Consider the following 13287-nt stretch of genomic DNA (forward strand, 5'->3'; position numbering starts at 1 on the left):
ACAGTTGATTCCATATTGTGCTTAACTCAAAGAAACTTAATCCTCTGATCAAATAAAACAGATCTCTATTTTCAAGAGATATTTGAATGGAAATGTTGAGGAAAAAATTTTATTACTACTCAAAGAGTCCTTAATTTCTGACAATAGAATGATCAAGTAGATTATCAGACCATTAATATTGACTATATTGCTAATGTAAAAACTTTCAGACATTACAGGAATAAGATTTCAGAAAGATGTAGTGGAAGTATCTTTATTGCAGAAAAATGTTCATCTTTAAAATAAAAGCATCTCCCCTGAATGACATCACTCTACTGACAACACTAATTGTATGGCAACCATTTGTACATTTATTTCTAGGGGACCTTCTTGTACTCATGAACTTCTGAGACTGCCTACCAGCAGTAGATGCAGACCACTTAGAGTCCTGCATGGAGAACCCTCGCAACCAAGGTGGCTACCTGACCGAGAAGAGCCACAGGTTCAGGCCCTTCAGCATCTCCAGGGAGCTGCCAGGGTGTTCATGCCACTACAGGCTCAGAACGGTACACCTAAGCCTCTACAGGGGCAAGTCCAGGCACCTCAGCGACTACAAGGGGCTGCACGGATGTTCATGCCACTACAGGCTCAGGTGAAGGCTAAGGCATCTATGCCCCTTCAGATGCAGATGAAGGCACCTCCACAACCACAGAGGACAGCCTGTATGTTTATGCCACTACAGGCTCAGGTGAAGGCCCCTAGGCCTCAACAGGTACAGGCCCAGGTATCCAAAAAGCAGCAGGCTCAGGGCCAACCCCAGGCATCAGGAGAGCCCCAGGATCTGGATCAGGTACCAGAGGAATTTCAGAGGCAAGATCAGGTACCTGAACAACAGCAAAGACATGGCCGGGTCCCTGAACAACAGCAGAGGCAGAACTACATACCTGAACAGCCACTGCAGCAGAATGGGGCACCCGAACAGCCAGAGATACAGGAAGAGGCTGCAGAGCCTACACAGGCAGAGATGGAGGCAGAGGAACCTGAGTCATTACAAGTCCATGCCCAGGTATTCCTGCCCCTATTGTCACAGAACCACCACGTGCTGTTGCCACTCCATTTGGATACTCAGGTGCTCGTTCCGGTAGAGGGGCAAACCGAAGGGTCACCTCAAGCACAAGCCTGGGCACTAGATCCTACACAGGCAGTTGGCTCGGTTCAAGCAGTCATAGAGGGACTATCAAGAGACTTACTTCGAGCACCAAACGCACATAACTCAAAGCCGCTTGGTCCACTGCAAACCCTGATGGAAAACCTGGCATCAGACGTGTTTTTCTCTCAACCAGAACAAGCACGGAAGAAAAAATCAAAAGTTTCTAGTCTAAGGCAGGCATTGGCAAAAAGACTGTCACCAAAGAGGTTTCGGGCAAAGTTGTCACGGAGACCTGAAGTGTTTGAGCTCTCAGATTTAGAAGCCCATAGGCAAAGGCGCCAATGCAGATGGGAGGATATCTTTAATCAGCATGAGGAAGAACTGAGACAAGTTGCAAAAGTAAGAGTTTCTGATATTTTTCCTAAGTCAAATATACAGAGAAAATATGCTAGTTCATACTCAGGTGTTCCTTCTATAAAAACAAATGAAATAAATGTTCAGTGTGTCTCAGAGAAGATTAAATAATTTGGGCTTCAAGTAAATTATCCTGAAATTTCCAATTAATTGTGACTAAATTTGAGAAGGAAAGATTTGTTTGAATGATCCAGTTATTTGCTTAATATATCTTTAGTGATACAGCTTTCATTATTAGTTAATTTTCTACCTATTATTTCCTTAACCAACATCATATGCGCAATTAAAGTTACTATTTTGGATCTTTAAAAATTGCTTTCATAGGTCAAAATTAAAAATATATCTCATTAAAATAAGCACAAAAGTTAAGTTTTGTTCTTCTAATCTCTAAGTAAGTTTATTTTGCTCTTTCCTCCCATAGAATGCTGAACATACTATTTAAGAGAATTGCGCTAGTTTTGTACTTTAGGATGTTAAAGGTTAAACTGAGAAGGGAAAACGTTTTCTAAAATATTTTGTACATGCTTACCATAAGTATGACTTGTCTGACTTATTTTCCACCCATTTTGCATCAATGAAGTACCTGCATAGAACATGGCACAAGTTACAAATTCAAGTTAATAAAACATCATTCTTCAAAATTCCCTAATATAAATAGATATGTAGATAATTTGACTGGAGTTGGTGGATTCAATCTGGCAAATCTAATCTGATACTGAAGGGTTTATGGGCTTCAAAAGCAAATTAAAGAGGTCAAAAAGACCATGAAAGCAGTCATTTTCTAATACTTCACAGCATCTGTTTATATAGAAGGAATCATTGTGAAGATCCTAAATTAAACCCTGCTATCAACATCCATTTATCTAATAATAATTAATGTAGTTATTACAAATCAACCTTGTCTGAATGTCTCAATAAGGGAGTGTTTGGTTTGTGGCCATTGAGTTAATTGAGCAAATGCTGTTTCCCAGACATGTTTAACATGAGAAAAGGTAAAAGCAACAAGAGAAACAAGACCCAAAAGGGGAAATGATTGTCTAGTCCCCCAAATCTAACAGATAAGAAGCAAAATAAACCAAATAGAGAAGGAATTGCAAGAGTGCAAAGTGCTATATTTGCCAGACATTAGCGATCTAAAATGCTAATGACTATTCCCAATGAGCCCTAGTAACAATTGGATCTAATGCATTATTTTGCATTTTTTAAAAAGACTTTTATGCATTCCTGCAAGACTCATGGTATTAGTAGCATAACACATTACTTATTGTCTTTCAGTGTTTTAAATATTTATGTAAGAAGCCATTCTAAAATGGAAGAAAAAGTCACTAAATAATAGCTACCAATCCCATGAACCTAGGATCTTGTATAGGCATTCCTGCCTTTATGTGTAACTGTCAAGGGAAATACAAAGAAAAAGAAAATTCTTGATGTTGTAATCAAGTCATAGGTCTTTCAAAATACCTGAAAATTCATTAGAATTTAAAGATGTATGTGTATATTTCAACTCACTAGAAAGAAAGAAAACACATTTCCATTATTCCCTTTGTGTTGAAGAAATGCCGATTGGCTTAAATGGGAAAACATAAACTTGCCTAAACTCCTAGGACTCAAAGAGAAATATTTGCACTGCTGTATTGCAGATCTTCCATTGCTCAGGAGGGCCAAACTTTGTAATTATAACCACTCATTAAATGTTAGAGTTTTGGGGTCATGAGTTAATCTTTAGACCAGAGATTTTTAACCTGGGTCTAATAAGTGAGCTGCACATGGTCAATGACCCCCTAAAATATATGAAGAGACATGTGTCTTTCTACATGCATTTTTCTACAGAGAATCTGTAGCATTACTCAGATGCTGAAAGGGATGCAGAACCAAAAACAACTAGAAACTACACTTAAATCAGTTTGAATATTGAATAGTTGTTTTTTAATTGAACAGTAAGATGATTATAATTGCTTCTATAATTTACAGTTTAACAGCAAGTAAGATATTTATTTACCTTTTTGTTTCAAGGACAAAGAAGATGAATCATCAGATAATGATGAAGCATTTCATTCGATTCAGGCTGAAGTCCAAATAGAACCATTGCAGCCATACATTCCAGATCCTAAAGAAAATGAGGTAAGTCTCTCAATATGAGTTACTGTGACACTAATAAGTGCATGGGACAATGGTTCTTAACTTTTTTGTCTCAAAAATCTCTTTATACTCTTAAATACTGAAGACCTAAAACACTTTTGTTTAGTCAGATCATGTCATTGAATATATAATGTATTATAAATTAAAACCAAATTTAAAATATCTATCACTTTATTTAAAAAGTAATAAAACTATTAAATGCTAATATAAGAAGCAAATTTTAGTGAAATAACAATTCCCCATCTTGCTTAATAGAAGACAGCTGGGTTCTCATATCTGCTTCTGCATTCAATCTGTTACCATATGTTGTTTGAAAAGAAAATGTGAAAGTGTTAGTCACTCAGTTGTGTCTGACTCTGCGGCTCCATGGACTGTAGCCTGCCAGGGATTCCCATGCTCTGTCCATGGGATTCTTCAGGCAAGAATGCTGGAGTGGGTAGCCGTTCCCTTCTCCAGGGGATCTTCCCAACCCAGGGATCAAACCCAGGTCTGCCACACTGCAGGCAGATTTTTTACATTCTGGGCCACCAGGGAAGCCCAAAAGATAGACTAACACCTGAATGAGGTGGACCATCAGATTAAATGTCTGATGCTCTACTGACTTAGCCATCCAGGCCAACTGTTGAAGTATATGAGTAAAAGCTAGCTTCTCGCATATTTGTGGTTGAACAGGGAGAATTTCCATAGATTTTTCAGATAATTGTGGATATTCTTTGATAATACACCCCAGCTAGAGAAATGGAGTCTAAAACCATATCAGTGAGATTTTGAATATTCAGTAATATTAAAATCCATCTAATCAGCTATGAATAGATGTTTTGCTCATACACAATTTTATATCTTCATGCATTGATCAGTTGAAAAATATTGGTTCACAGTGTATGTGGATCTTTCCAAATATACATTTTATTTCACAACACCAAAAATGGCATTAGTTAATATCATCAATTTCATCATAAAATTGTTGAGTATTGATAAGCTGTCAAGTACACAGTGATAGATGAGTCTAAAATTTTGTTTTATCAGTTTTATCATTGTTAACAAATAACATCAATTGTTTTTTCCTTGATTTGACAGGCTTACTTCATTGATTTTAAATAAACTGCCTGCCAGATACCCAAGTTGAATCAGTTTGTCTCCTCAGTCATTCTTTTAAGTAAAAATATTGCCCATGAAAAATTCAGTAGTTCAGCTTATATCTTTTTCTGAGATGTAGATTATGACAGGGTCTGGCTCATTTTAACCTATCGTTTATTTTCTTAGATTTATGGGAATAATCATGTCAGTCCTGGTGTCCAGGTTGACTTTTGTTTTCACAAGTTTTTTTTTTTTTCATTTATTTTTATTAGTTGGAGGCTAATTACTTTATTAATAGCTATCTAAAACTTTTTTGGTCACTAAGTGCAGATAGGTGGATTGGTGAAGAACTCAGACATTCTTGTTTTATTAATAGTGAGTCATTGCTACTCTTAATCAGGACAAGCATCCAAGATCACTATCTACTTCTTTCAAGATACTTCACAGTAGTCTATTATGATGTATGCCATGGACAGTTATCCTTTTTAAATATGTTCTTTCTAGGACACTACATGATGAATGATAATAACAGTCTCTTGAAATGAATAACAGAGCACTGCTTTATCAATATTAGTTAGTGGCAAAAAGAACATATGCTGGATTGTATTATTTAATTACAAGAGACAATATGTCCCCCTCTCTGCCTTATTAAATGATGACTTTACTCTTACCCCAGATGATAATTATTACATAAGCATGATACATTAAGCCCAAAATATAACGAGCTGTATCTGATTGGCTTGGAATACATCATTTGCCTTAATATATGCTATTCTTACTAATCATTTTCTTCTCCCCAATTTTCAGAAAAAATACAGTCTATTCATATTAGTCATTAACCTTTCTTATTATTGACCTTTATCTCTAATTTTGGCCTCTGGTTAACTAGTTTCAATAAACTTTCAAAGATTAGCTTCATGAACCAAGAGGCCTGGACTGAGTCAATATGATGCCAGTTATCTGAATCAAAAGTGGAAACAGTCAGATGCTTATCCTGCATACTGCCAAACATCTGGTTGTATTGGATAACAGTCATTAGCAAAACATGTGAACAACTGACAACATTTTTCATTTCTAATCTATCTGTTGGAGTATAAAGAAAACCTCGATAGGTCGCTACATAAAAGGAAAATAATAGCATAGTAAGGTTAATATAGTTTCTAGAAACTATATAATGATTTTATCAGCATGAGAATACTAAATTTATTTTTCATTGTAACATTGAATTTTCCTTTCTAAAGAATCTAGTGTGACTGCCTTGTTGAATGTCACAATGACCTATTTGGGGGGTAGTTAAAAACTATTTTGAGTAGAAACCTAGAGATATAAAATTAAATAAGGCAAGGCAACACTTCATGGCCCTATATACTAATGTTGGCAGAAAGTAAATCCGTACCACAGATGGAACGGATTATATGTGCTCTTTCTCAAGTCTTTTGCTGTATTAGATGAATGAATAATTGATAAAATAAAATTAATTTATTTAGAATTGAAAAGTGTTTCAAACACTGATTATGATATGATAAAAGGACATACTTCCTTAAAGATTAAATACTTTAGACTCTTGAGACATTTGAATAGTGTATGTGTGTATGTTACAACTTTTGAAAATTTAGTATTAGCTTAGAAGGGTAAGTGAGTGCAAAGTTTGAATTTCAATTCTGGGCAAGAAGTTTGAATTTGATATAAAAAGTAATATGATAACATAAAAGGAACATTAAATTATCAGGCAGGAGGCCTACAGTCTAATTAAAGATATTCTTTGACTTTATGTAAATACTTAGAAAAGTCATTTTCCATCTCCAGGATAGATTCCTCAATAATAAAATGAGGGTGTTTGATTATGTGATCTCCAGAATCTGTTGTTATACTAAAATTCAAGGCTATATTCAAAGATTTTGGTTAAGCAGTTCTAATGTCATACTATAAGTAATTAGGAAAATATGATTTATTTATGAAAATCAGATTTTATAAGTTGGGTTTTTAAGAAAATATCTCTATGTGAAGAATGACATTTTCCCATAAAAAACTCAAAAATTTATGATTGAGAATTCTACTGAAGTTTTGCATTTTATCTCAAGGTTCAAGAGAGATCTGCTTCTATGCCTTACAACCAGGATCGTGTACACCGTGTCAAGTTCTCCTCAAGGTATGTATCTCTGATTTCTATATTCAGATTACTCTGATTTACTATCATATGGGATTTTAATGCTTATTTATTTGACACTAAGTTCTATGTAAATTCAAAATTAAAATATTAGTGACAACATGGTCATCAATGATATCACTGGCCCAAAACTGCAACAATCCATTAACTAGATATTTCATATTTGGACATACTGCAATCTCAGTGTTATTTAGTTTGATGATTAGCTTGTAAGATTCACAATTTAGCAGAATTCTTGAAAAGCTTTCAATTAGTAATTTACAATAAAAAGGCGATATTTTAGTGTATCAGGTATACTTCAATTACATATTTTATCATGTAGTACATCATGAACATCATGTACTACATGATAAAACACACATACAATTGATAACCTCAGCAGCTAATGCCACAGAATGGGCAAACCTGAAATGAACTATAAAGAAAATCAAATCTAAAACTCAATATTATATCATTATTTTATACCAATCACTGTAATTTTTAACTCTATACAATTGATAATAATCACTAATTTTCAAAGATCATGTCTCATATTTTAGATGTTGTATGCCATGTATTATGTTTGACTGCTAAATTTTAATATAGGTGTTCCTTGAAAATCATACCCCCTCCAACTCCCAACTCATACTAGAGAGAACTTTGCCTATATTCATTCACTCATCATTCAGTGAATACTTACTGTATTCTGCACAGTATGGTCAGATGGCATAGAGCTGATAGTATTTAATATGTATATTCCTATCTTATTATTTTTTAAAACACCCATGAATTTATGTCATTTAGATTTAACTGGTAGGCAGAAATCTTGGAAAATTTTAAAGCAAAATTGGGAACTTTCCCTTACTATGCATTCAGTGAATGAGTTGTCATGATCCTTCTGACAACAAAGGAGGAGAAATCAGTTTAGTTTTTGTGTATCTGTTTTGGTATCATGGGTATAATATAAAATCAGTATGACTATTAAATTGTTAAACATGGGGTATATAAAAATTCAATATTGCTTTTAAACTGGATTTGGTTGGTTTTTATCACAAAAAGGTTTTTGAATTTATGTATAGCAAATATATTTACTTTAGATATGGTTACATTTATGAAACAAATTTAACTGAACCTTGAGTCTTTCCTGAAATTCAAGGTCATAGAAAAAACTCTTGTCTGTTCCAGGCCTAAATCAGTAATCAAAGTATTTCCTATATAGAAATTTCAAAGCAACTGTAAAATTTAGCAGTTCTTGTCCAAAGAAACTTTCTAAATATTCCCTGAATTTGAATCCTGAAAACCAAAGTGTCCTATCTATCTATTTATTCATGTATCTAATGCAGGATGACATTAAAAATCACAAATTCCAAGCATTTGAAATAAGAATGGTAATAGTAGAATATTTAAAATAACAGTAACTTTGCTTTTATCATGTTAAAATCCTCACATACACTATAAATGTATGATTATTGCTGTTTTACCTAGCTAATAATAATGTCTGAATATTAGTTTAAGGAAACTTTATAGAAATTTTTAGAAATAAACATGATATGTGAAGGAAACATATACTTGTATGGAGACAGTTTTTTTTATATTTTAGAAATTGTTTCTCTTTTCTAGATAAAATAATAGATTTGCAGAAACTGGAAAATATTACTTAAGCTCTACTTCTTTCAGTTTGATATATACCCATATACTTAAAACTTTGTTGGTCTTGATGTTGAGTTGTACATTCCCTTTTTGAATGTTAGGACATGGCACATGCTTTTCTGTCTTTTCATTAGTGTTCCTCAGCGGTCTCTTTTGGAACAAGCTCAGAAGCCAATTGACATCAGACAAAGGAGTTCGCAAAATCCTCAAAATTGCCCAGCAGCATCAGGTGATTCAAAGCACAAAGTTTAAACAGTCAAAACAGAGTTAATGTTTAACAGTTTATTTTGCAGAAGTCAAGAAAGAATTTCAAGAAGGAATGAATCAGTAGTGTCAGGGAGGACAAGTAGGATTAAGAACAGGAGGTCATTGGATTTGGCAGTCAGTGATGACCTTTGAGAAATGGAGAGTAATTTTTCTGAAGTTTCGTTTTTCAGTTGGGTAGTAGTTAAGAATGTGTCTAGGGAGGTGGAGGGTTGGAGTTCAGCTTTAGTTTCTATACCATGTGCGAAAAATATGGGAAAGGAACTTGAGGGAGGCCTCTCCAACAGGCTAAAATTTATAGGCAATCTTTAGAATATTGAAATATTAGATGGACTAGTTGTGGGCATGTGTTTTATTTATCAGTTTGTTATTTTACCTCCTCAAAGTAAAACATATACAGTATATCATAAATGTTAAAAATTAATATAGTTACTCAAAAATAAAAAAATTAATAAAATCATAGCAAATAGCTTCACAAACTGTGATATGAATTTCAAATAAGTATTTTATTTTATGGTGTACTTTTGAGAAAGTTTAAATGAATTATAGATTTATGAAATATCAGGATAAACAAAATCAAAATTATGCCTTGGAACATAAAATCTGGCACTATCTACTTTTAAGCAATTCAACTAAGTTAAGCATGGGGAAAATGCCTGACCGAGTTCCCAGGTTACCTGTAAAAATATAGCATATAGATTTTATTAAAATGTTAATACTTAAATGAAGATATAGGTGTACTGTATGAAAATCAGATACTCGAATACCTGAATTTTTAAAGGTCATTCTTCTTAGGAAACTCAGATAGTGATGTACTTCCTTTAAATAAGAGTGTCCCCTCGTGTAGAAATATTATCTTGTGAGAAATAAGGCAAGCCTATGTGAAGAGACACTTTAGCAATTTTTTCCCTCAGAATATTTCTGGTTTGACCAGGGTTAATTTGCTAATACTACAGAAGCAACTAAAAATTGAAGATTTATTCATATTGTATATTTTAAAATAAGGAAATTCTGGACTAGGCCCCAAAGCACTTTTGAACAGTGGTGGGAGAGAGAAAGGGAGAGTATCTATGTAGATAATAGCTAAAGTTCTTTTCAGCTCTAAAATTCTATTATTTTATTATGTGTGCTACATAGATGATTTGAAGTTCCTATGATATTACATACCTCATGATATAGGAAATCAGAAAACATTACTACAAATTCGCCTCCAAACCTCAAACATTCACCCAAACTTCTTACTTAGCCTAATGACACACCAAAACACTTGCAAGAAAATAGTTTTCTGCAGAAAGGTAATAAACTGCAAAGGCACAACAGTGTCAGAAGGCATGAACACAAATTGTAAGATGTGTTCATCTTGTGTTCATCGTGTGTTCATCATCGTTCAAGATGTGTTCATTGTGTAAGATGTGTTCTTCAAAAGAAAGTAATATTTTCAAACACATGCTTTTTGGAGTTGTAGTGTCAATATTTTGGCTATATAAATATCAAGGCTGCAAAAAAAGAGAGAGAATACTATTTATCTTCAAAATGCAAGCACCCAAAAACAATAAATAGGGACTTGAAGGTCTCCTTAGTGAAGCTTTTTCTAAGTAAACTCACCCAGATCTACTGATCTTTGAACCTAAATATTCTCACCCTGTTTTAAACACGGATGTTATTTACTATACCACAAACCTTAATATAAAAAATCCAGACTTCTAATCTGGACAGATTTGCATTTTAAATGGAAATATTTACACTATAAAATTGATCTCTGTGCTGTGATACAGCTAGCAAAATATGGCTGTTAAAACTAAAATGAAAATGAAGTTAAATTTAAAATTCAACCCCCCAGATAAACTGGCCATATTTCAAATGCTCAAAAGCTATGTGTGGATAGTGGCTAATGTATTGGACAGTGCAGATACTGAACATTTCTGTTACTGCAGAAAGTTGTATTGCAGAGTGCCTCTATAGAAAGGCCCACAGCTTTATAAAAAGGGCTAAGATTTGTCACTTTTCAGTTGTTCATGTCTCAACTGTATTGCAGTACTTGAGGATATTGGGGGATTAAGATTGAAGAGTCAACTCTCCTCTTGAAAATTTTGTTTAAACTATCATCTTCTATACACTGTTGGGCTCTTTTTCCACTGGTTATTAGGGGAGGCTAGAAATACCACCCAGCCCTTACTGTTCTTGATGCATTCTCTTTTTCTCATGAGACTATCTGCATACCAGTCTTACTATGTACCTCTTTACACAAAAATATTCAGCAAGTATATATTTAATATTAAAAATAAAAAAGCCATGTAGATCTAACAGAACAAACTTTGAGTCTCTCTCTACCTGTGAAAATAGAATATAGGATCTTGGCCCCATAAGAATTTATCAAGTGATCTCTCCTGAATGGAAAGAGGCTACAAGAAAAATACCAAGAGATTTAAGTGGTTTGCTATAAAAATGAAGATAATGGCTGTGATTACCACTGTTACTAATGTCTTTTTGGCATTCTACAGAATCTTCTTCTGAGGAAGCAAGTCCTGTGATCAGGAGGAGGTCCCAGTCATCACCACCTTATTCTACCATTGATCAGAGTTTGCTGGTTGATATTCATGTAGGTTTCCATCTTAATGCCTAACATATTTATATATGTTCTCTTTAATCTTCAATTTCTTTTGACTTACATATTTTCATCTTCATTTGAGGGAAAGGCTAAAGCATTCAGTTTTTAAATTAATCTTTCAAATATAGGTTTCTATTGTTATGTCAGCATGCAGAATATGAAATCTAGAAATGACATTTGACATATAAAGACATTTAATTGATCATAAAATATTTCATTTTCACCTTCTAGTATCAGAATACACTTGAGAGAGGAGAGATAAAAAGCTGCTTGTAGAAGCATTAGCTCAAATTAAGAAGTACAGTTTACATACTCATTTTTTGTCTAATCATTTCTTTGAAGATGAGGCAATGCATAAAGGTTAAAAAATAGTGAAAAATGAAATGCCTTCTAATTTCATAAATAAAAAGACATTCTAATTATTTTATGCTTTAATGCTTTCAGATCATTCTGTTTTACTTTTGCAATTACCTCTACCCTACTATACATACACCCCTTTCAGATTGCTCAGAGATTTCTTACAAGACATTATGTGTGTGTGTGTGTGTGTGTGTGTGTGTGTGTGTGTGTGTGTGTGTGTGTGTGTGTGTGTGTTAGCCGCTCAGCTGTGTCCAACTCTTTGTGACCACGTGGACTGTAGTCCATGGGATTTTACAGGCAAGAATATTGGAGTGGGTTGCCATTTCCTTCTCCAGAGGATCTTCCCAACCCAGAGATTGAACCTGGGTCTTCTTCATTGCAGGTAGTTTTTTTTTAAGGTGAATTTATGTTGGTTTGCTTCTTAGAAGTGTTTGCATTACTTTAAGATAATCTATGTTGTATAAAACTAGAGTGGGGAAATTAACACATCAATTTTAAGAGCTGTGTGTTAATCCCAATATCAAAGGATAAAACAAAAGGAAAATAGTGACACTCTTCTGTAGAGTGTCAAATCATCTGTCTTCTTCTCCAACACCAAAACACTCTTCTCCACAACAAAACTAGAGTGTCTAGTTCTCAGCAGATAGTAGAGCTAATTAAAAACAAAGTGAGTGAATTTTGTCCTGTGTGATCTAGAAAGGCCATTAAGGATCACAGCCTGAGGTTTGGGTTTTGGCGGCTCATCCTTACAAAAATGTTGGCTCTACCTAATGAGTGAACATCTTCATTTCAGTTGAAAATATATTTGAAAATATTGTCAGCTTGGAATCTTTCCAATCTAGAAGAAAATGAAAGGCTACTAGAGGCTACATTAACCTTTCTTGTGCACGCAGGTTCCAGATGGATTTAAAGTAGGAAAAATATCACCCCCTGTTTACTTGACAAATGAATGGGTAGGCTATAATGCACTATCTGAAATCTTCCGGAATGACTGGTTAACTCCTGCACCTGTTGTTCAACCACCTGAAGAGGATGGTGATTATGTTGAACTCTATACTGATGGTGATGGTGATGATGATTCTAATGACACTTATGAAGATAGTTATGACCATGACAATGGCAGTGATGAATTGGATGACCAGGTTGATCAGCCTAATGATGTTGGTGAAGACCATGATGATGATGACAATGAGGTTATTGATGACAAAGGCAATAATCCTGATGATGCTCCTAGCTGGCCAAGGTTTGTTTTCTTGGATTACTTGTGTTGTCCACATTTCATAATTTCAGAACAATTTGTATCTTTGGTTTACCTTTAAAATTTATCACCAGGAGGGTGAATGAATTACATTTGCATATTGGTAAGTGGTTGATTTTCAATAATAGATTTTTAATTATTTTATTAAAATTATTTTAATGAAAAACACTTAATTTTGCATTTCTTGTAATATTATATTTTATTAGCATTCAACTCTTTATTAGGTTCTTTATAACTGGGAT

At 34.1% G+C, this 13287-nt stretch overlaps 1 protein-coding gene across 1 annotated transcript in view; it reads left to right on the top strand.

The window, feature by feature from the left end:
• The window catches only part of NRK (Nik related kinase), a 119431-nt gene that overhangs the window by 78656 nt on the left and 27488 nt on the right, over positions 1 to 13287 (top strand). The window contains exons 13-18 of the mRNA XM_061136489.1: positions 361 to 1528; positions 3557 to 3664; positions 6841 to 6908; positions 8690 to 8784; positions 11321 to 11418; positions 12681 to 13030. Coding sequence (XP_060992472.1) covers positions 361 to 1528; positions 3557 to 3664; positions 6841 to 6908; positions 8690 to 8784; positions 11321 to 11418; positions 12681 to 13030 — 1887 coding nt within the window. The remainder of the gene's footprint in view (positions 1 to 360; positions 1529 to 3556; positions 3665 to 6840; positions 6909 to 8689; positions 8785 to 11320; positions 11419 to 12680; positions 13031 to 13287) is intronic.

This window comes from Dama dama, chromosome X (assembly GCF_033118175.1).
Source record: "Dama dama isolate Ldn47 chromosome X, ASM3311817v1, whole genome shotgun sequence".
In the NCBI taxonomy this organism is placed as follows: Eukaryota; Metazoa; Chordata; class Mammalia; order Artiodactyla; family Cervidae; genus Dama; species Dama dama.